The 23,657-nt window shown below is 36.9% G+C and overlaps 3 protein-coding genes across 3 annotated transcripts; all 3 read left to right on the top strand.

The window, feature by feature from the left end:
- Nucleotides 1-732: 732 nt before the first annotated feature.
- Nucleotides 733-10,441, top strand: LOC129360776 (signal recognition particle subunit SRP72-like). Its single transcript, XM_055031177.1, has 19 exons — nt 733-848; nt 1,485-1,605; nt 2,373-2,493; nt 2,778-2,921; nt 3,766-3,877; nt 3,983-4,014; nt 5,014-5,138; nt 5,608-5,665; nt 5,746-5,877; nt 5,968-6,096; nt 6,763-6,835; nt 6,985-7,049; nt 7,164-7,259; nt 8,011-8,114; nt 8,191-8,268; nt 8,625-8,762; nt 8,838-8,875; nt 8,959-9,118; nt 9,564-10,441. The coding sequence occupies exons 1-19, from the start codon at nt 749-751 to the stop codon at nt 9,745-9,747; spliced, it is 2,010 nt and encodes a 669-aa protein (XP_054887152.1). The 5' UTR covers nt 733-748; the 3' UTR covers nt 9,748-10,441.
- Nucleotides 10,442-11,213: 772 nt separating this feature from the next.
- On the top strand, nt 11,214-12,287 carry LOC129360677 (snRNA-activating protein complex subunit 1-like). The gene has a single exon (XM_055031007.1). The coding sequence runs from the start codon at nt 11,214-11,216 to the stop codon at nt 12,285-12,287; it is 1,074 nt and encodes a 357-aa protein (XP_054886982.1).
- Nucleotides 12,288-12,761: 474 nt separating this feature from the next.
- Nucleotides 12,762-17,439, top strand: LOC129360531 (ADP-ribosylation factor-like protein 9). The gene is made up of 4 exons (XM_055030834.1): nt 12,762-13,220; nt 15,020-15,197; nt 15,322-15,497; nt 16,510-17,439. Exons 1-4 carry the CDS (start codon nt 12,990-12,992, stop codon nt 16,681-16,683), a joined length of 759 nt encoding a protein of 252 aa, XP_054886809.1. The 5' UTR covers nt 12,762-12,989; the 3' UTR covers nt 16,684-17,439.
- Nucleotides 17,440-23,657: the final 6,218 nt, after the last annotated feature.

Here is a 23,657-nt window from a genome sequence, read left to right as displayed (position 1 = left end):
CACGCATATTAAATTTAATTTAAATACAAATATATTATTACACATAGGTAGTAACTTTGGGGAGAAAATACTTGTAGCAGTAGTTAAACTGCACTGTACTTTTTTAATTTTGCTTGAGTAGCTTCACTGAGTTACTGTAATTTTTTAAAGTAATTTAAAAGTGCAAACACCTGCACCTGACTGGAATTCACTAATTATACAATGTGTTGAAAAACTATTTACCTTTTGTTCTTATTCATATATTTTTTCTACATTGTGACTACAAACTTTAATGTGATATGATATGCCAGCTCTACGTAGTTAGCTTTTGTTGTGAATAAGACTGTCATGACACAGTGTAATGTTATCTCATGTTTATGACAGTGTTTAAACTCAAAGGCTCGTTGTTTAAACAAGCCTTTTTGTTCTGCCTCTTGAGTCAAGAGCTGAACATTAAAAGTTCACATTTGGAACTCCCTGTTTGAAAGACAGCTCGGCCTGCTGTCTGTTTTCACATTCTGAAATGTGTAATCCCATTTTAATCGGTGGCTATGAAGGCGTCAGGTGACTGCGACAATTTCAAATAAAAAATGTTGAAGAAAAATGCTATTTGCTTCACCAAAATGAACCTGCTTCAAATATCAGGGATGTATTATGTTCGTTCTTTAATGTGTAAATGTAATTTTATTTATTTTTTTTAAATACTTGCTTTCTAGCCCGGAAGCAACACATTATACTTCCGCCTACCTTGTCGGTCCATTCAGCAAAGATGGCGAGTGGAGGGGTGTCCGTGGCTTCGCTGTGGACCGAAGTGAACCGCTGCGGACAGAATGGCGACTACACGCGAGCTCTGAAGGCGCTTTCTAAGAGTAAGTGTCGATTCCTGACAGGGCCGTCTTTAAAACCCGAGCCGCGGTCGCTGTTAGCGACATACTGTACTGGGGATCATTGTTCCTTATTAGCATGTTGCTAAGCTAAATCTGTCAACTCTGTAAAGAGAGACACAGCTTTTTATTTTTTGTTGTTTGATAACCTCAGTGTGTTAGTTTATAAAACAGACGAGGAAGGTGTGTTGTGTATCATGTCAGGTCACTGGTGAGTTCAATTTTCTCACTAGATTTTGCACCGGTGTATTCTGACCAATGACGTGTCCCTACCCTGACCTGCTGTGGAGCTAAGAGTTCATTACCACGTCAACTTTGATTTCAAGTCAAAGTCGGATCTGTAAAAACTAAAATAATAAACACACATATGCATATTCAACACTGACATTTTGTTGTTTTGAATAAGTAGCAAAAAACAAGTGATACTGCATTGCATCAATATAATACATACTTCTTATATCACGTAATAGTAAATAAATTGAAAAATAGAAAGATTAGTGCACTTATAATTATTAATCAGGTCTTCAGAATAGTAATATTATGTTGTTGTGATGTAATGTTCGTAGCTGTCCATCACTAGTTATTTAATAACTTATTTTCTTTTCTCTGCCTCTGCTATAGTTCTGCATGAGAACAGGGACGATGTGACAGCCCTTCACTGTAAAATTGTTTGCCTTGTTCAGAATGGGAGCTTCAAGGAGGCTCTGAACGTCATGAACACTCACACCAAAGTGCTTGGGAGGTAAACAACTAACAAAATATTAAATTGTTTTTGTTTCACATGGGGCTGCAACTAACAATTGTTTTAGTGTTCTATTGATTTAAAAATGTATTGGCACATCCTGCAGATTTTTCATCTAAACACTTAAGCCTGTTTTATACAATATTAGAAATACAATAAAAAATGCAAATAAATATTATATTAATTTAAACGGAATAAAAATTTGTTTTTTTCCACACTTGTCCTTTTATAGCTCCAGTTAAAAATACTTCAACATGAAACGCTCATCCCACTGTTCTCAACATCAGTACAGTGTAGGACTAATCTGTGGAATATATTTTCAATTAACTGATTAATAATTTGATAGCAAAAGGTACTTAATCTGAGATCTTTCTCATGCATAATTTGAACCATGTCACTTGAGGAGCATAATATATTTACAGACAGGGTTTGTTTTATATCTTAAGAGCAAAATATAAATATATTTTGTACAGTTTTGGCTTAATTATTGCTCTGATAATGTAATTTCAGCAAATTTACTTTTCTGAGTCTGGGTGCTCCATTTAATGATTAATTAATTACTGCATTTGTTGGCGATTATTTCAATAATCGGTTCATAGCAATTAATAAAAAGAATTGTTTTGTGATACTTAAAAAAAATAATCACTAAAACCTTCAGTTTGTGGAACAAAAAAAGAAACTGTTTGATTAAAATGGGTATTTAAATTGAGATTTTGAATCTGGGAAGTGTAATTGTCTCCCTTTTTTCTTTTTCTTTTATATATCAGTGAGGTTGTATTTGAGAAGGCGTACTGTGAGTATCGGCTGAACAGAGTGGAAAGTGCATTGAAGACCATTGAAAATGCTCCTGACCAGACAGACAAGCTGAAGGAACTTTATGGTCAAGTGGTGAGACTGTTTAATATTTCTACTGTTGTCTTTTTAGGAGAAAATTGTACTTATTATTGTTCATGTAGTTTGTATTTCTGATATGCATCATTATAAATACACAAAATTACACTCACTAATGTTCTGGTTTGACTTTCTACTAAATCTCAGTAATGGTGTCCTGGAGACAGAGAGTAAGCTTTTATTGTTGAGTGTAATGACTTTTCCTGGTACACTGTGGCTTCATTTTTCCTGTTCAGATGCTATTAGTGTGTCAGATGATCTGAGCTCTTCTCTTTGTGTAGCTGTACAGACTGGAGCGCTACGATGAGTGCAAGACTATCTACACAAACCTGATCAGAAACTCTCAGGATGAATATGAGGAGGAGAGAAAGACCAACCTGGCTGCAGTCGTGGCTGCGATGAGTCAGTGGGAGAAGGCGCCGATGGTAATGCTCAAACACATACAAAGATCACATTTTTGATGGGTTCAATATTTTTAGAAACTTTTTTTCATATTTGATTAGTTCAGCTTTCTTTTCTCAGTTTATATTTTATTTATGTTTTATTGTGTTTGTGACACAAGACAAAGCTATGAGAATGCTATATAAAGTGAATAATGGAGAACATATCTGTTGTTTATTCAATCAAATATCTTGAAACTAAGAGATTTGGTTAAAGAGATTGTTGCCAATTCATTTACAGAAGTTATTTGTCTTAAACTCAAATGACAGAAATAAGAGGAGGTATGATTTGAAAAATAAAACTGTGTGTACTACCTTAAAACAATTATGTAGTGGAGTGAAATTATGGAATAGTTTGAATGAGAAGTTGAACAAATGCTGTACTATGAGCCAATTCAAAACACTTTATAAGAAAAAATAATAAGGTCTTATAAACTTTTGAGTCAACAATGGAGGGAATGATATACGGTTTGCAACTTATATTGTTAACTTAATGTGAAATTTTATTTTGTAAATATTGAGAAAGGGCTCATGCAAAACTTTTCTTTTTTCTGCTCACTGGAGCATTGTTGTAAGATAGTGAATTTGTAAATTATTTATGAAATTTGTAAAATTGAGTGAATAAACTTATTATTTGTTTTATATTCATTTATCTGTGATAAAAGCTGAACACTAAATGCTCATCAATGGTCAGAACTAAATTAAACACCCAAAAATTCACAATAAACTGAGTGTTGTTGCTGAGATCAGAACTTTAAATTGCATGAGTGTGATTTTTATTATTGTTCTTTTTAAAAAACTGATCTAGTCAATCTTTTTTTCTTTGTAGGAGGATCTGGGACTTTCTGAGTCGACATATGAGCTCTGTTACAACACTGCCTGCACTCTGATTGGTCAAGGACAGCTGACGGAGGCCTTCAACACACTACGGCAAGCAGAAGGTCAGCATGTTTATCATTACTCACCTTGTCGAACTTCTACGTTTTCATTCATCTTTAAATCAAGTGTTTGATATTAACACGTTAATATTTTTCTGATTTTGGCAGAACTTTGTAGGGTCTCATTGGCAGAGGATTCTGTAAGTTATTGCTTTTATTTTGTTTACAAAAAAAATAATTCTAGATGCTATAAATGCCTGTTATCCTGTAAGTTTGTAAAGTTGTGAATTATTGAGAAAATAACAGGTTTGAGAAGGTTATGAGCGCTATTGCTCATTTTTCTGGAAGAGTTTATTATACCAAAAGTACATAAGAGGGCATATCATGTATTGTAAATTAATAATGTTTGTTTTTGCAAATATATAAAATATTTTTCAGATAATTGCACAGAGAAACTATTTGCTCAAATAAAAGATGTCCAGACTTTAATTCCTTATTGGAGATTTTTACCCAATTAATTCCTTTCAGTACAGATCATGTGACCAAACATTTGATTTTGATATAGAAATTTATCAAAACAAAAGCAAATGTCAATCGTTGCAAACAATATTTCCATTAATTAGAAATCATTTGCCAATGTGGACAAATTTGCTTCAACCAGCTTTATTCCTTCATTTCTGTTATTAATTCATTGTTTCATGTAATTTTAAATCAGATTCCTCCAAGAAGCTCATTCATATATATTTGTATATATTTTCTTACACTGAAGTTTTGTATTTATTCCACAATCACAAAATAAGTTGCACACAAAGATTTGTTCTATCAAACTATAAATTAATTATATTTAAAGTGTTCCATATCCAACAGGACAGAAATAAGTAAAATAAAATTAAGCTTTTTTTTACAGGTGTTTAGAATGTGAAACGCGAGTTTAAACTGGAAGTTAATAAAATAAACCTCTCTCTAATCATTTTACAGCCTCAGAATGTTATAACTAAAACTTTTTGAGCTAACTTTAAAACCTTGTTCTGTTTAATAACTGTACAATCAGGACTACTACAATATTTATATTATTTGTAAAATTTAGAATTCATTTGATCATTTGCTTTCGAGGCATTTGACTTAAAATCAGCTATTGTTTTTGTGTTTAGATCATTTAATTTGCCAACGGACAGCTGTCATTTGTCTGTCTATTTCAGGACGTGACTGAGGAAGACATCGAGTCAGAGCTGGCGGTAATCCATTCTCAGATGGCATACATCATGCAGCTGCAGGGACGAACAGATGAGGCTTTGCAGCTCTACAACCAGGTCATCAAGCTCAAGTGAGTCCAGACTTTGCTCAAGACATGTTAAGGAAATGATAACAGGGTGAAAAATATTTTAACTTGGGATATTTATTTGATTAAATTTAGTTCCAGTCAATTATACCTTATTTCAGTGTTGTAGTTTGGCCGCCATCCAGCAGAGGGCACCGCTGGTCATCCTTAAGCGGCCCCAGAAACAAGGTGGCATCCCCAACAGAATGAAAGAGAAATGGTCAAAACGGAGTCTGATGTGGGTTTAAAAACTCACTTTATGCGGTTCTGTTTAGAAACATAAAAGCTCAACAGCTAATTAAGTTTTATCCTAATGGCGTTCATTCAGCCGACCTGAATCAGCAACTTGTCAATAAAAATGACTAATATGAAGATGATTTTTCAGAACATGACCACTTCAGATCAGCTCATTTTAAAGTATTTCTCGTTTTAACTTCTTGAATGGCTGATCCGCGGTAATCTGATCTGGTTCCAGACCTTCTGATGTCGGGCTTCTGGCTGTGACGGCCAACAACATCATCACAATCAATAAGGTAGGGATAGTGCTCGCCTCCTAAAGTGAAACCTCCTCAACTAAAAACGCCTGATAATGACTCCCTTTCTGTTCTTTCAGGACCAAAACGTGTTCGACTCAAAGAAAAAAGTGAAGCTCACAAACGCAGAAGGTGTGGAATACAAATTGGCAAAGAAGCAGCTGCAGGCCATCGAGTTCAACAAAGCGCTGCTGGCCATGTACACTAATCAGGTGAGAAAAATGCTCTGATTTTATCCATTTCTTCTGCATTTTATGGATCTGTTGTAATCCGGTTTGGCTTTGTGGTCTGGATGCAAACAGGCCGACCAGTGCAGGAAACTCTCATCCAGTCTTCAGTCTCAGAACCCAGGCCACCCTCGACCCGTCCTCATCCAGGCGGCTCAGCTGTGTAGGGAGAAGCAGCACAGCAGGGCGGTGGAGCTCTTGCAGGTGAGCATCCTGATTCACATCCGTCACGTCTGGATGAAATGTTGCAACATGAAATGCTGCCTACTATTCTGATCAATGGTAAGCCTGAAACGATTAATGATGAATCAGTTATTGAAATAATTGTAAACTAATTTAGTATATAGACTCAAAGAAGGAAGTTTGCTGAAAAAACACCACTGTCAGAGCAGAAATTAAGTCAAAACAAGATAAAATATGTATTTTTATATTTAAGATAATGAAAAAAACTTCTTTGTTTGTAAATATGTTCAACCCCAAACGGCATAAAAATACTCGTTTCCACTGTTTTCTCTGGACAGGTTGATGCAACAAAGTATCATTTAACAGATCATTAGTTGATGAAAATCCTGTATAATAATGAATTGAATACATGTCTGATAATTCATTATTCAGATCCCACTAAAATCAAGCAACTACAGACATTTCATAAAACTACTTTTTTTTTTGCCTTCATTAATGATGAGTATAAATCTTATTTATTTTTGCTAAATGTGGAAATAATTTAGCACTAGAACATGTGATAATCTCATGTGGAAACATTAAGATGACTGCAATTCTTTTTCTACTTTTTCTACTGTTCCTGGAAATATCTACTCTGGTTTGAGGATCACTGATTTAAATCTTTATTGTTTGTTTGTTTTTTTGCAGCAATTCTCAGAGCAAAACCCAGAAAGCGCATCTGGCATTAAACTAACAATGGCACAACTGTATTTAGTACAAGGTACTGACCCGCTCCAGACAAAATTTCCTTTTATTTTACATTTATGAGTTAAACAAAGGTATGGTAGTCATTCAGCTTTAATGTATTTAACTCACAGCAAGAACACAAACCACCAAAGTAAACCCGTTTTTAATGTTTTTACTGTTCAGGTCACGTTACAAAAGCCTGTGACGTCCTCAGATCCATTGAAGAGTTCAAGCACAAAGCAGGAATGGTGAGAATATTAAATACTTACTCTTTTTGGGGCTGCTAGATTATTAAAGGTTTCTGTAAAATCAAAGTGATCTGGTAGTTTTGTATTTTACTTGAAATGTGTTTATTGTTGTAGGTTTCAGCTCTTGTAACCATGTACTCCCATGAAGAGGATATCGACAGCGCTATCGACGTTTTCAAGCAAGCTATAGAGTATTATCAAGCTGAACAGGTTAGTAGGGCTTTTAGCTTTGTTTCCTTAATGTTGCCTGGAAACAACACCAAAAACACAACCTTACTAAGTATTTTCATCTAGTCTCTAATACAGATACCCTACTACTCTTTAAATGGGAAAAAATTACATTTCAGCAACATATAGGAGCTTGTTTTAAGTAATTAATAATTCCTTAATATTGATTAAAAAAGTATGATAAGAAGATATATCCCTCATGTTGTAAGTGGAAAAATTTCCCAGTGGAACTAATACTTTTTTTAATCAAAACACTGTTAAGTATGAACAGTAGGAGTACCACTAATAATGGTGTCTTTGGTATTTCTAAAACATTTATTCCATAAAATTTGAATTTATTCAATGTAAAAAATATTAAAGGTTGAATTTCTGTCCTGTTTTCAGGGTGATTTTATGCCTCTGCAATACACAATAAAATTGTTTGAGGCTTTTCCACATTTTTCCCAGTATTTTTCTCCCTTAATGTCCCAGTTGTTTCTGTGTGTTACCACTATACTTTTTATATTTTGAGATATATTTATTTATAGTTATTTTATTCAATTATTTAATTTGCCTTTGAGAGTTGCTGTTTTTTAAATTTCACGGTACTTTCCTTCGTGCCCAATGTAATAAAATAAATTCTGATTGTGAGCCGATAATGTTGAAGGAGGCTGTAGATATTTGATGTTTGAGTTGGTTTACAGTAAAGTGGCTTTATAGAAGTCTCAGCAGACTTTCTTCTTCTTCTTCGCAGCCCGGATCTGCTGCACATCTGGCTCTGGTGCGAGAAGCTGCAAACTTCAAACTGAAGCACGGACGTAAAAAAGAAGCCATCAGTGACCTGGAGCAACTGTGGAAGTGAGTCCTGCAGAAACACTTCCAGATGTAAGTTTTTTACAGCTACAAAACTTACAGTTTCTTCTTTTCAACACAGGCAAAACACAAACGACGTTCACACGCTGGCACAACTGATCTCTGCTTATTCTCTGGTGGATACGGACAAAGCCAAATCGTATCCTTTGAAAGTTATTTCACTCGTGTTTACTGATGTTGTAAACAACAAAAATCAAGCATTCATGGGTTTTTGCTGCTTAAGATAATAATTTTCTGTTTTTTCTGTCAGTACTAAATTTTTTCTAGCTGTAGAGAAGTATAAAGAAACAAGTTATTAAAACATTGGAATGATGATTACAGTAGAAGATTTGTACCAGTGCTTGAAATCCTTGAAATTAAACTCGCCATTTTCAAGTTTTGGAAAGTGCTTGAATTTTACTGGTTACAAGTCAAACAAGCTGAAGGTTTTTGTTGAGGTTTGCAGTGAGCCACTGCAGCACAGGTTTGTTGAGCGTCTTTAACGTTTGTCTCCAGTCTGAGCAAGCACCTGCCATCTGCAGACACCATGTCCTTCAACGTGGACGTGGACGAACTGGAGAACTCTCACGGCGCCACTTACGTCAGGAAAAAAGCTGGCAAAGTGGTCGGAGAAAGCCTTCCCAAGGAAATTGGGTAAAGTTTTTACATCAAAGAGTAATTCTTGATTTGTAATAATCTGTAAATACTGATCATTTATTTTTCTTTCAGCCAAGGTGAGGTCAAAAAGAAGAAGAAAAAGAAGAAAGGTATGCTGATATCCATGTTTCCCACTTCTTTTGAAGACAGAACCGATCCCACATTATTTTTTTTTGTTTTTGTTTTCTTTTAGGCAAACTTCCAAAAAATTACGATCCCAAAGCGACGGCAGACCCGGAGAGGTGGCTTCCGATGAGGGAGCGCTCCTACTACAGAGGCAAGAAGAAGGGGAAGAAGAAGGAGGCGATAGGAAAAGGCACACAGGGAACGACAGCAGCAGCTTCAGCCGAGCTGTGAGTGAATGAACCTGCATACCGTTTTATAAAACAGAAGCAGAACTCCTGGAGGTTCTGTCTGCTGTTTAGACCTTTTATAATGTAGCTCTGGTCTGAATCTTCTTACACTAAATAAGAAATTATCATTAAATAAATCATTTCAGGTAAGTTAATCTAGAAGTTATCCACACCTTAAAACTTATATAAACAAAAAAATCGAAAATATTTTTACTTTTACCCTCCTGTCTGCATGTTCAGTGTCTTTTTGATTTGCTTTGTTTTGGAACATTTAAGGGCTTTTGGTGCTTTTCATTAAAAGGTTACCTAAAGCAGAACTAATCTGAGGTGCTGAACCTTAGATTACAGTGCAAAGCCACTAATCCTGTTGGCCGTCTGGAGGTCAGACCTTTCAGTCTGTGTGACCTCTGTCTGACCACAGTGCGGATCTTCTTTTTTTTTCCAGTGATGCCAGTAAAACCGCCACTAGCCCCCCGACATCTCCCAGACCCGGGTCGGCGACCGGCTCGTCCACAGCCCCCAGCGGCAGCGGCGTGGTCCCTCCACGACAGCAGAAGCCTTCATCTGGAGCCACACGCAAAAAGGCACCACAGAAGAAGAAGAAGGGCGGCAAAGGAGGCTGGTATTGATGTTTGCGAACAACAGAGAGATGTCTGGAGGTTTTCATTTCAAGCTATTTAGTTTTTTTTCCCCTCTTTTCTGGTAATTTATCCAGATGTGCAACCAAAACTTGCTCTTTGCTCTCCTGCAGCTGTATCTTATTTTGATGATAGATGATGAAATTACAGTGAGTAATTAAAGGACACTCAGTAAAAATGCTTTTTATTGTTTGGAAACAGTGTTTATGCTTTTGTTTAGCTCAGAACAAGTAAACTACAAACAGCAGAACTGTATATTTGCATTGACTGCAATGGATGGTATTTTTCTAACCCTGTAAGAAAGATGAACTGTATTTTACAGCTTCAGAAAAAGTCAGAATGGACCTTAACTGTCACTTTGATAACCGTAAAATTGTTTTTGCTGTTTTTTTGTTTGTTTTTAACTATTACTAAGAGCCATTTAATGTCTGGAAGCTCAAAGAAAGATTTATTTCCACACAAAAAGCTGTGGTTTTTATTTCACTGTTATTCTTAGCGATTTCACACACACAATTTGTTTCTTCATGTATCTCTTCAAATTCACTCTGCTGCAGGGAAGCATGTTTTGTTTTTTTAAAGTGTTGCAGTGGATAATAACTAATCATTCACTTGCATGCTAAAACATGACTATTTTGGCCCAACAGGCGTCCATTTTGTTAAGTCTTAATAAATCTCTGAACGAAGAGTCTGTTTGCTTTTGTTTTAAACATTTTTGTTTTCCTCCAGAAATGCATTCATATACAACTTTATATTTTTAAAAAACATGAAAAAAGTTACAATTTTCTCACTTTAAAACGTGAAACTAAATTTATTTTACATAGTGAAATACTTTTATGACTATGGCTAACAGAGAAGGGGAACCCTGAGCTCTGTCTCAGATCATACATATTACATCAAATTGATTTTGAAAAACTTATCAGGTTCAATCAACCTAAACACTTCCAAATAGAGACAATGAAGAAAACTATAGCTTTACCTCTTTGTGCAACTTCAAATGCCGCCCAGTTGGAAGTTGATCTGAGATCCTGGTCTTGCAGGTTTTGCATGTTTCACTCCGTGTTTAGTTGGATATTTCATGATTGACAGACCAAAAAGAAATTACTCAACAGTAGCATATCTGCTTTGATTTTTCGTCTGGTTATTTTTAAATCCTGTTAATTTGATTGGTTATGCTGCAGATGACGTACACAGAAAAAACAGGGACGGTCTGCGCTTGTTGACGCGGAATGAGTGGAATTGATTAATGGGGCCACTTTAAAAATAATGTGTTTTAAATTGTAAGACTTTGAGTAAAATATCAAGTCTTTTCAAGTAAACAGCTTCAAGTCAAGTCTTGATTTTAATGAGTCGAGTCCAAGTCATGTGACTCCTTTCCTCTCCTCTAATAAGAAACACCTGCCTCATTAGTTGGACCAGGTGACTGGTTTGACTTGTGTCGTGGAGTTTCTCTGGACACGATGCCATCTTTCTACACGGATTTCTTCCACGAACCGCTGACCGAGGACGTGGAGGAGCTGCTGTCCCGCTTCCAGTGCACGGGCTCGGTCAGGTATGGCGTTTTCTCGGCCATCTGGAGGGACATGAAGTTTTCCGACGTCTTCCTCGGTACCACCAAAAACTCTGAGATGAAGAGGTTCTGCCGGGTCGCTCTGGCCACAGCTGTGAAGTACTTCTTGCCTCCACACAGCTTCCATATCCGGGTGGGAGGTTTGTATCTGATGTTCTCCTTCTACCACACGCAGCCGGCCTCCTCACCCGCCCAGATCAGGCTGGCTCTGAAGGATTGGATCCACGTTCAGAGGTTTCTCACGGAGTCTGAGGAGGCAGAGCATCATGATGTTCTCTACATCTATCACAAGCTTGCTGCGACTCAAGCTTTCCACTACACGGCCATGCCGCATTTTCTGACCTTCCAGAAGCAGAAGACTAAACCGGAAGTTCAATGCAAGGAGTTCCTCTGCAAAGCGTCGGCCTTGCAGGAGCTCCGCTCGGCAGAGATCTGGGAAGAAATGGCCGAGATCCAGAGTCACTATGAGAAGCTGAAGGAGGCCATGCAAGTCCGTGTTGATGTCAGTATGACTCATCCGGACTTCACTTCCCGCCTAAAACAGTGTATGAATGAGTTCTTCTCCTGGCAGCAGCAGAGTGCTTCACCCAAAGAGAAAAATGTTGGAGGTGAAGTCCATAAAGATCCGGAGGAAGACTGCAGCAGCAGAGCCAGGCTTCTCTCCTCTATCAAGCAGAAGAGCTACAGCCATGTCCATGCCACATCCAAGTCCAGGAGACACAGAGAAGTGGAGAAGGTGGACTCTTCCAGTTCAGATGGGGAGCAGGTCCAGAAACCTCCAAGCAGAAAGACGCATACCTCTCTGAGGGCCCGAACCTGGCAGAACCTGGGAAGGACGGACGAGAAAAGCAACACAAAGATCTGGCTGCTGAGCACCCCTGAGCAGCAACATGGGGTTCCTCTGAGGAAGATGAGCCAGGCTGCAGTGGGCACAGAGTACAAAGTGAAGGAGGAGGCGGGATAACCCTGAACTCTAAAACTGTTCTGTTAGTTTTCAAGGAATACTTTAAGAAAGTTTGTAGCACTTTGATTTTTTTTTTGTTGCTAAATACTATTAAGAATTGTTGATGAAACATTGAGTGACAAGTTAAAGGCTTTGCGTTGATTTTTATAAGTAAATAAAAACAAGGTTAATAAGTTGCAAATCTATGAACCAAGCTGTTTACTCTTCAGAAAATTGGCTGCAAAAAAATGGATCAATGGGGAAAATGACTGTTAAAAAAAACATTTAAGAACTTGATGGCTAGATGTTAAACTAAAAAATTCTGAGTCACAGGATTATGAATCTTATCTGGATTTTTTTAAACGCCAGAAATGTATTAACGGATTTATTACAAGCTTATGCACTGTTTCAACATAATTGTATCTCAAATCAGGAACAGCAGCAGCGGCCTCTGTTGTTTTACTTCATCTGTAAACACATTTGCTCCACCTGGCGGTCACATCTTGAAACTGCATCAACAAGCCGTTTCACCCGGATATATGGCATGGAGAAGTTCATCCGGAGCTTCCTGTGACTTAATCCACTTGTTGAAGAGAAGTGTCGCATTGAGTAGCACAGACCAACTCCGTTTTTTTTTTTTTTTTTTTTTGTTATTTAGATAATGTCTTCTTCTCACGGTAACCGGCGCCCACTCCGCAGCGGTTAAGCCGACAGTTGAGCGTCATGCCCGGTCTGAGGAACGCCGGAATCCTCGGCGCCTCCGCCGTTCTTGCAGGCGGAGTCGCTTATTTCATCTGGAGCTGCGGTTCATCCCGCAAGCAGACCAAGCTCGACTCTCTACCGGGAGAGGATGGCAGCAGCGGCAGGGAAAAGGTGAAAGTGGAAAAGGAGACGGAAGCTCCAGCTAAAGAAATTGTTGTTCCCGCTCAAGCGGCGACAACAGCAACGGCAAAAGTGAGTTTTTCTAACTGTTGAGGGTTAAGGAGTTAGAAATACTTATTCCAGATAACTTGAGAAATATTTCTACTTGGTAATACGACCTCCAAGATCATAGCGCAGTTTTAGTTTTTAATTTTAAACCTCCATATTGTAACGACATGCTGGAGCACGTTCTCTGGAAGTTGAGGTGAGTTGTATTCTGGGAAATGTATTTCATTATTTATCAATGGTTTGTTAACTAGTTACTAAATGCATATCCATCTATTAAAATGTAATATTTATCGGGTAATGTTGGCAGCCTGTTGGAGAAATTAGTTTTATAATCTTTGTTAATATTTTTTGTTTTTATTACTTGGAGCATCTACTCTAAAATAAATTTGAACTATGACCCCAAATTCCAAAGAAGTGTAAAAAAAAAAAAAGCTTTATGGATGCTGAGATAGGAGGAAATTCAGATCATCTCTTCCATCGCTCATTGATCATATCCTCTACTCCAACATCTATCTGCCCAACCTTCTAACAATACAACCAGGAAGAGATTTAATGGAGCGGCAAAGGCAAATGAGTGGGATTAGCAGAACTTGTCAACAACTGAAAGTGTTTCCTGCTGAAATTCACTGTACATGACCCACATGAATTTAAATTGCTGTAGGGAGGAGTAAATACTTTTGGGAACATGGTCAGAAGAAGTAAAACAAAATCCTTTTGAAGAATGAAGATTTTTGCCTTTGTTGGGACAATTTTGATTTATATTTACTTCATTATGCATGTTTTTCAAACAATTTAAAAATTACTGTTTTTTTTTTTTGTTTCAAATGAGAGTTCATTCAAAAATGTCAAGAGGAAGTCAGTAAAAATAATTAAGCATAAAAAGAAAAATGATCAATTCAGGGGTCCTGGAGTGGAGGGCCCGTCAGATAGTCGAACCTCGGATTCAGGAAGAGCAGTGTGTTTTTCGTCCTGGTCGTGGAACACTGGACCAGCTCTACACCCTCCTGGAGGGTGCATGGGAGTTCGCCCAACCGGTCTACATGTGTTTTGTGGACGTGGAGAAGGCATTTGACCCTCGGGGAGCCCTGTGGGAGAGAGCTGAGCCAAAAATCCAAGTTCTTGATTTACTGGTCGATCTACACTCATCTAAGGCGGATACAAGCTGCCGAAGTGGGTTTTCTCTGTAGAGGGTCTGCGCTCTCCTTTAGAGAGAGAATGGGGGACTCTGAGTAGAGCCGCTGCTCCTTCACATCAAAAGGAGCCAGTTGAAGTTGCTTGGGCATCTGGTCAGGATGCATCCTGGACGCCTCCCTTGAGAGGCACATCCCACCGGTAAGAGACTCCGGAGAAGACCCAGGACACGCTGGAGGGACTATGTTTCTGGGCTGGCCTGGGAACGCCTTGCGATTCCCCCTGAGGAGCTGGAAGAAGTGGCTGGGGAGAGGGAAGTCTGGGCCTCCCTTCTGAAGTTGTTACCCCCGAGATCCGACCCCAGATAAAGCAGAAGAAAATGGATGGATGAAAAAAAGAAACAAATATTGTCAGTGTTTACAAGACAACTTCAACCAAAATGTAACAAATAAAAATAATTATTCTGACTCCTCACTCTAATTATAAGATCCATAATTCTTCAATTAACAATAATTGTTCAAAATCTTAAACATCTGTTTTAATTTTTCTGCCACACATCCTCCATCCTTCAGCTCATTTTCTCTCCCCACTTGTACAGATTTGATTTCTTTAATAATGCAGGACTCAGTCATGCTTAAACTCGTCTTTTGCATTCCTTCAAAGTGTTGCTACAGCTGTGTTTTGTGTTCCAGACCCATCCAGTGCAGTCAGAGCGAACCCAGGTTCTGGTCCTGGGTCTGGACGGAGCCGGAAAATCGAGCCTCCTGCACTGTTTTTCCAGCGGCAGTCTGGAGCAGGACGTGGAGCCGACGCAGGGCCTGAACGCCATCTCCATCAGCAAAGATGACATGGACATCGAGTTTCTAGAAAGTGAGTCTGAACTTATCGGCTTTTCCTCGACGCAGAGATTTAAAATGCCCCGAGACGTTTTCACTGATTTATTTTTCTTTTCTGAATTTTCTTTTGAATTAAGCTCGGTTTGTGTCTGTTTCAGTCGGTGGTGGGGAGAATCTGCGGCCGTACTGGGGGAAGTACATGCCCAAAGCTCTGCTGCTGGTGTTTGTGGTCGACTCCGCCAACCCGGAGCTTTTTCCAGTCACCAAGACACATTTACACGATCTGCTGGCCCTTCACCCCCGCCTGCCTTTAATGGTGCTGGCCAACAAACAGGTGAGAAGAAAAGGCGATCCTGGATGTCACAGATTTTAAAGGTGACCTCCTATATTAGCTTGAACAGGTTAGAATAGATCTGTGAGCGATACAAAACATGTTTGTTAAATTTTTTGCACAAAATTATTTGATGATCAGATTTTAGTTAAGTCAGTTCTGCCTATTTTGAACTCCTGCTTTAGTACGTCTGCATATCAGGGCCATTGTAGATGGATAAAGGGAGCAAATGTCTACCAAAAAAAAGAAAACTTGAGGTTAATCTCAGAATTGTTTTGGAAACAAGTTCTGAGTTCTGATAGTCGAACATTTGCAAAGGGAAAAACTAAAAATTTTAATTTTCAACTTCTTCAGTTTTTGACTTTAACAAGCTCAGAAAATTCCCAAGTATTTTTGAGAAGATTTCTCATATTAATCTCAATTTATATAATTTTTGGCGAAATTTACAATGGCCCTAATATGATGTTGCCGTTTTAGGGCCTCTTGTCACTTTAAATCCAGATAAGCTGCTTCTGGGTACGCCCCCTAACATTTGCATGTGAAAATAGCTGCAAACAGTTGCATAATTATAGAACCTTACATCTTTGAAAAGCAGAAGGGGAGCCTCCCGTACAACCAATAAGAAAGCTACAAGTGGTTTCTGGATTGTAAGTCAGCAACAAAACTGTTGGCTTTTCCAGCAGCCATTGCACAGCTCATATGCTTACAGCCAGATGAACAAACGGACTGGAGCTCAGCTTGAGTTACTAGGTAACTGGCGGTGCCTGCTGATTTGTTACATTCTGAAGGTTTCTGAAACAAGTTGTTTTCAACTTATTGTCCAAAAACGACTAGGTATTTTTGTTTTTAGAAGCTTTAGAAATCCAAATGGAATTACAAACATGTGGAACCGCTGCATAAAAGGTCCTCTTTTAATAAAAATTAAAAGCTAACTATGAGTTTTACTGCTAATGAAATCAAAAAAGCTGCTTCATTTATTTGGAGCCATGTGTCATTATTTTTTTTCTGATTCCAGGATCTTCCCACATCCTGCAACATCACTGATCTCCATGACGCTCTGTCCCTGTCTGAAGCCGGGGACCGCCGGCTGTACCTCATCGGTACCTATGTGAGGAAGGGCGACTCGGAGCTCAGCTCAGGGGTCCATGATGCTCGGGACCTGATCTTCCAGGTGGTTTCTGGTTGCTGATCCAATGCAACAAATCCTTTATTTATTTTTTTCATTTGCATTCTTATTTAAAGAAGAGTGGGGACATCAAAGGTTTTAAGTTCATGGCGACTTTGGTACATGCTTTAGTTGTTTTAAAGCTTTAAAACATTTATTTTTCTTAATTAATGTGCTTTAAGAAAAGAATAAATGACAGACAGGAAAATAAACACATTAAACTCTTGGAGGGAAACAGTAAATCTGCACTTTTTGTTTTACTCATGTGACCAAAATAATATTTGGTTACTGTTCAAATATTGGTATTTACGTTTTTCAGCCACTTGGAGCCGCCAATGAGTCGATTCATTTATATTTAAACTTTTCTGTTGATTTCAAATTAAAACCCTGCAGCAGAAACACTACACACCACTATTCTATTTTACTGTGTAAAAACTGTGTTCTGTTTGAAATGTTTATTTTGACCATAAGTTGATGGGATTTGTTTTTCTAAGCTCTTAAGCAGGTGGATGTTTCTATTTTACCCATTTTATTTTCTGTTTCTTTTCCTTTTTTATTAATTCTGTGGAAATCTGTTTAGTTCTCTTGGTTTACCAATGTTTCATAAAGCTGAGGTATACTGAAAGGTTCAATTAAAAAAATACATATTTGTTCAATACTCTTCTTTTTTGCACTTAAAATACATTTTTTGCAAAACTTTCTGGTTTATTTTTGGATGACATATGAGTAATGTAAAAATTACCCACATGGAAAATAAAGCTGAATAATTCCTGGCTTCTACCTTCAGTGTGAAAAAACTAATAAAATAACTAACTTTTTCCTTTCAGCAGGACACATTTATAGATTACTATGACATCCTGACATTTCATAATGGGAATATTGCAACCTCATTTTGTGATAAATTGGGAATACATTTTTATTTTCAGCTTACAAAGAGAAGCAAACATTTTGCATTTATGGTCAAAAGTTTCACACAAGACAACATTTTATTGTTCATTACATAAAATGGAAATTTTCAGCAGGTAGCAAGAAAAGATGAAACACGAGAGAAAGTTTGTTGTACCCACATAGCTTAATTTCTTGAATTTTTATTGGTTTAAAAACTGACCCTTTTGTAAAATCTAATAACTACCTTCAATCGAACATAACACACGTTTGATATTGTTCTAATAATGCTCAGTTTCTGAAATGATTTACATCAAATTTAACAAGTCACACAATTTTTAGAAAGTTTCACTTTTGCCAAAAGTCTTCAGGATCATCATGTTCCTTATTAATAACTTTGTTGAATGATAGATGCTAAAGACTTTTACATCTGTTTATTTTTTATTTGGATCTTTTCTTGACTTCATGTTTAATAGGTTTCTTAATTCTACAGTTATGGTAAAATCAGATCTGGATGTTAATCAGGCTTCTAGTTAATTAATGTGAGTTATGATTTTTTTTTTTTTTTTTTGCGATTACAACCAGGTTGGTTTGGCTAGCTTTTTTTTTCCTTCAGTAAATTAAATCATTTAAAAACTACATTTTGTATTTATTCAAAGTTATCAGACAAGGTGCTGAAAGTATGTATTTTTTATTTGGCATCTTAGAATGGATGCAAACTTTAGGTACAGATGTTCAGTCATGTTAAAATGAAGTCTTGAGTCAGTAAGAGAAGATCATCCTTCTTTGCTCGCTGACCCATTTGTATCACTTTCAACATCCTGAGACGGTAACAAAGCAGACTCCAGTTTCAAGGACTCATCAGCTGGTTGCTGGGGACTCATGGCTCCATAGCAGCAGCAGCAGATTATTGTGACATGTCCACCAGAGACGGTGAAAATGGTGTCCGGAAAACAAGGTAAGTTTACGGATTCCCCGTTGCATCTTCAAATCAATTCAGTTTGATAATTCTGATGCATTGAAATCTCCAGGTGTCCAGCCAAGATTTGGTCCGGCAAAGAGGTGCTGCTGTTTTATCGTTCATGTGTCTGAGTTTCTCATGAGTTTTAATATCGGCTGTAGTTATGGTGGTGATTGCATGTTGAATCTGATCCTAGATTCCCTTGAATTCCCCTCATATTTAACGTGAATGCATGTCTTGTGGATTGTGTGTGATTTGGCAGAATCTTGGAGCTGGCGCAGCATAAAACCTCAAAAACAGTCTGGGAGACGACTCCTTGGTGAGCAGCTCGAGCTTTTCTTTCCTGAAACCACAGAAAGCCCCACACTGACCTCTGCAGAAATGGTTAAGAGCTTAAAAATGTTCGGCTTTGAGACATTCAGTCTAATCCAACCTGAAACTGAATCCAGAAAAAAACTAAACTCAGTCTGGTCATTGATAGAAACTAACTTAACCATTCTTTTAGATTTAAAATGTAAAATGTCTTCCTCCTGTAGTTTATATTAACTTTATAGCTGTGTTTCATTGCAAAAATTCTAAATCTTAAGTATTTTTGGTCTACTTCTGAGTACACTAGAAATAAGACAAAACTAACTTTTCCACTTTTCATCAATAAAATGATTCTGAGTAAGATTTTAGTCTTCTCAGTTCTGCTTATTTTGAGCTCCTTTCTTAATGAGCTGTTTTAGAGCCTCTGTTGCTTTAAATTCAAATAATCAGCTGATAATCACAAACCTATGACTCAACATTTACATTCATCTGTGAAAATGCGCACCTGTAAACAGGTACGCATTTTACAACTACACATATTTGAAAAGCATAAATTCAGCCTCCTGCACAACCAACAAGACTGCAGCAAGAGGCTTCTGGATGTTGAGTCAACAACAAAACACCTACAGTGGCAAAACCAGTTTAAAAAAAATGTGCTGGATCTTTGCTGGGGTTGCAAGGAAACAGCGCTCTGACTCCACAATCAGGAGGATTTTGAAAATTGTTTTCAAGAGACCAAAAATTATCAATGGGTTGCCAAAATTCAACAGTGATTTTTTTTTAATGCGCTTATACTTTTTTGAGGAATATAAATGGAAGTATAAAAGTGTATGAAATGTGATTTTTGATGACAGGTGCATTTTGAAAACTTTATAGCTGTGTTGGAAACTTTGTCCCTCTATTGATTAGTGAAGTGAGCTGGGGCAACCAGGAACTGATACGGCCCATCTCCACTGCCGCGCTCAAAGCTACTCCGACTGCAAGAATTCAATACCTGGCCCAACACAAAAGAGACTTCTCAGCAAGGGAGAACCCCCGGAGGCAAGCATGGCACCTGCAGCATTATTGATGACTGTCTGGAAAGCGATAGAAAGGAAAGACTGCGTGTGTTTTGCTGACAGGCTTTCAATGTCACGGTAAATCAACATATTTGTGTGGGGAGTTTTTCACAAAGTGGATGTAAGAGGCTGCAAAGTGATGTTCAGGACCGACGCCAGGTTGGAGGTAAACTCCCCGGAGAGCTGTCAGGCTAAACCAGACAGTGATAAGTGAGGATTGTAGGTAGAGTTTGTTGTTTCTCTGCCTCAGTGATATTCAGCATAATTTAATCAGAGGCCCACACAGGAAGGACCCCTGATAATGATAATTATACTGGAGCAGAAGATAATAGGAGAGTTCAGCTGGTTTGGCGTGGAGATGAAAACATTTAGAGGGTTTTTTTTCTGCTGAGACTTATTTATAAAGCTCTGTTTGCTAAAAGTCGGAGATGCATCACATTTTCCCTGTGTTATAAGTGAAATAATTAGTTTTTTATGAATATTAACAAAATATTTACTGAAAACAAGCTCATGTTTCTTGCTGAAAGTTTATTTGTAAGTTATTTTTCTCTTATTTTAAGTGTACTAAGATATTTACACTGCAAACTACAAATAAATTACTTGGTATAATTTATGTCTTTGAGGAGTTGTAGCTGTTCTATATAGATTTTGCATTAAAACATACATAACAATTGTTTTGTAAAGGCTTTATGATTAAAATAAGTTCTTATTTGAGTTAATGAGAATTTTCACATCATGTGCCATGATGTAGTTCTTGCTGTTTATGAAAATGTCAATATTTCCTGCCTTCAGGTGGTTTTCCACTCATGCATCCAACATTAAACCAGGAGTTACATTCCACCATTGTTCTGTCTGCCTCCACCTTCTTCCTTCTCGTTCTTTTGTCTGAGATGTACAACATATAATGGCTTCCATTTTCCTACAGGAAACATGAGGAGGAAGAGGCGAGCGTCTTCAGGAAGACCAGGCATCCTTCCTCCAAGACGTCTCAGTACGAAAACACTCTGCGATTGTCAGCGCCCAGAACGAGGAGCCGCGGCCCTCAGGAGCCGGGGTAAAAACTCAAACACAAACATGGAGGAATGTTTTTACGATTCAAGGTCATGTGAATGTCACTGATCTGGTTTACATGATGTGATTTGAGGAGCTTTAAAGTAACGGAGAGAGTAAATTAAATAATTGTTTTGTTTTTTTTAATCTTTATTAAAATATAACATATGAACTTTAAAAACCACCAAACTTTGACATAAAAGATTTTTTTACAGAATTAACGTGTTAGAGGATTAGTAGAAATGTTGTTGATGTTTTGAGAGACTCCAAGGAAGGAAATATTCTCTTACAAAAAGAGAATATATTTACCAATGACTTACTGGAAATGTAATGAAATATATTCTGATATATTATTTTCTCTATAATTTTTTTTACATACAAAATATGTATTAAAATTTATGTATCTATATAATCAAGTGATATATTAAAATATAGACAAAAATGAACTGCTGCTTTCCATACTTTGTAATATATCGTATAATAAATCCCAAAATATATGTACCTTTATTTTTAGAAATATCCACTATCATGTATAACAAATTATATGGGAAAATGTATTGGTAATGATTAAGAATTTGAAGTTTATCAAATAAACTTGATAAATATGATTAATATATGCAAAGATGTAGTATTATTCAATGTATGGCAAACGTACTTCACTTGAAAATTATTTTGAAATGTATATGTTTATATTTTCCAAAAAATCTATCTAGCACTTTTTTACAACAGATATTGATGAAACTGTTCCTTTTCCATGCCGTTTCTTTCATTCAGTCAAGTTTGTTGTATTTTAGTCCTGTGTTTCGCCTGTGTTTGTTCTTCGTTATCTTTCTTCTTTTATTAATAATAATGTATTTTAATTGGGCTTTGCGATTTGTAGTTGTTGGTGTGTTGCTGCCAGTCTTACCCAGGTCTCTCTTGAATATGACATTTTTAATCTCAGTGAGACATTCCTGGTTAAATAAATGTTACATAGATAATCTTAACAGTACATTTAAGCAAAGAGCCAGTTCAAAGTATTTTACATCATAAAAACACAAAACTAAAAACGATCAAAAACATAATACAGTCTCCAATTGAGAGTCCAATTTTATTGACAAAATTTACAATAAAATTGCAAAAGAATATGAACCCTGATTGCTTATAAAAGAAGTTTGAATTAGGTCGTATTGAAGGCATTTTGACTGGAGCTGTAGAAAAAAAAACTAATCTATAGGTGAAAGGTCAAATTTGCATTTTCTGTTGACTAATGAGCAACGCAGAAGGACATATTTACGATGTTTTCTGTTTTAACTTTATATATCATGTTCCCATCAGAGCTCATGTGCATCCAAAGCGTGGCGGCCACAATCCAAACCAAAGTCTTGATTTTAATCGCTGTCAAAGCAGCAGATCATATTGTTTAAACATGAAAAGTCGAAGAAAAGGCTCGGGTCCGACACCAGCATTCGGACATCTGTTATTTCAGTGTCAGGCTGTGGGAGATGAGACAATGGAGCTTATTGTACACAGTTCAGACCCCCGGGATGTTTGTGGAACAACCACGGAAATCTTTTTATAAATCACAAACTCTGTGTTGCTGGATTTGGAGACTGCGTTCATATTTTCAGTTGCAAAAATTCCAGAGGCTCAAATTTAAATGTGATGGGAATGAAAACCCTTAGTTATAATTTAGTCATCCCCAGTGGAGAGATAAATAAAGCAAAAAAAAATATAACTCTGTGGAGAACAGAAATATATGCTACAGCCTTAAAGGGAAATATGACTGGAGAAAAGCATATAAAGTTTAAATTGTTATAAATAAACTGGATATCATAAACTGCCAGGAGAAAAGTCACCGACACTGCAGAGAAGTGTGTCATACACATATTTATGAGAATGAAAAGAAAAATCCATTTGAGAAATTACTCAAGTAAAAGAGTATTTGACACAAAAAAAATTCTAAGTTCTGAGTCATGTCAGATTTAATGTTTTCAAATGATGTAATCAGACAGACAAAAGCATAAAGTTAGGTTTTAAGTATCTAAATGTCCATAATGAAAGTAATTATGCAAACAGATGACAGAATTACAAAATACAATTCAAGAAGAAGAAACCCTTTTTAAATGTAGCTTTTGTTACTCCAGGTAAACAGGCCCTGTACTTTCAAATTAAAAGTTCACAGAGACAGACCGCTGCTAAAAAGTAACATTACAAATTAAAAGAAAATCACTACGGTAAGAACTAGTTAAGTGCTGCCTGATTGAACGTAATTTCAAATTATGGTATTTTAATTTGGAACTGCTCAAATTGGTCAAAGAGGAAGATTACAAACAGCTTACACTTCAAAAACAGAAAATCTCACCAACTAATTTTGGTTGAGTTTCTAGTGAACATATCTCAGTACATTTCAAACAACATAAGTAACTTTTCAGTAAGAACAGGAATTGAATAATTCCGTAATATTGATGAAAAAGTACTAGTTCCATTGCCAGACTATTTAACTTATAACAAGTATTAAATCTGCCAGCAGAACTAATAATTTGTAATTAATATTATGAAAGTTGTGACTTGAAACAATCTCCCATTTCTTTCTGAAAAGTTACTTATAAATTAGTCTTATTTTATTTCAAGTGTACTGCAATATTTACACTAAAACTAAACCAAAATTACTTGGTAAGATTTTGTGTTTTTGCAGTGTAGATGATCCCCGGGTAAAAGTGTCCCTTCATTGTCCCACAGGTCCCTTCACACAC

Source organism: Poeciliopsis prolifica, unplaced genomic scaffold (assembly GCF_027474105.1).
Source record: "Poeciliopsis prolifica strain line A6 unplaced genomic scaffold, Auburn_PproV2 SCAFFOLD006, whole genome shotgun sequence".
Classification (NCBI taxonomy): Eukaryota; Metazoa; Chordata; class Actinopteri; order Cyprinodontiformes; family Poeciliidae; genus Poeciliopsis; species Poeciliopsis prolifica.
Note: the sequence above shows the minus strand (reverse complement) of the source record. Positions and strands in the feature narration are given on the sequence as shown.

What these genes read in the sequence shown, in the direction of transcription:
- LOC129360776 (XM_055031177.1), top strand. Translation starts at nt 749, where the DNA reads ATGGCGAGTGGAGGGGTGTCCGTGGCTTCGCTGTGGACCGAAGTGAAC. An exon ending in ACAACTGTATTTAGTACAAG is followed by an intron (nt 6,836 to 6,984) that starts GTACTGACCCGC and finishes TTTACTGTTCAG; the next exon opens with GTCACGTTACAAAAGCCTGT. An exon ending in TCAAGCACAAAGCAGGAATG is followed by an intron (nt 7,050 to 7,163) that starts GTGAGAATATTA and finishes TTATTGTTGTAG; the next exon opens with GTTTCAGCTCTTGTAACCAT.
- LOC129360677 (XM_055031007.1), top strand. Translation starts at nt 11,214, where the DNA reads ATGCCATCTTTCTACACGGATTTCTTCCACGAACCGCTGACCGAGGAC.
- LOC129360531 (XM_055030834.1), top strand. Translation starts at nt 12,990, where the DNA reads ATGCCCGGTCTGAGGAACGCCGGAATCCTCGGCGCCTCCGCCGTTCTT. An exon ending in CGACAACAGCAACGGCAAAA is followed by an intron (nt 13,221 to 15,019) that starts GTGAGTTTTTCT and finishes TTTGTGTTCCAG; the next exon opens with ACCCATCCAGTGCAGTCAGA. An exon ending in TGGTGCTGGCCAACAAACAG is followed by an intron (nt 15,498 to 16,509) that starts GTGAGAAGAAAA and finishes TTCTGATTCCAG; the next exon opens with GATCTTCCCACATCCTGCAA.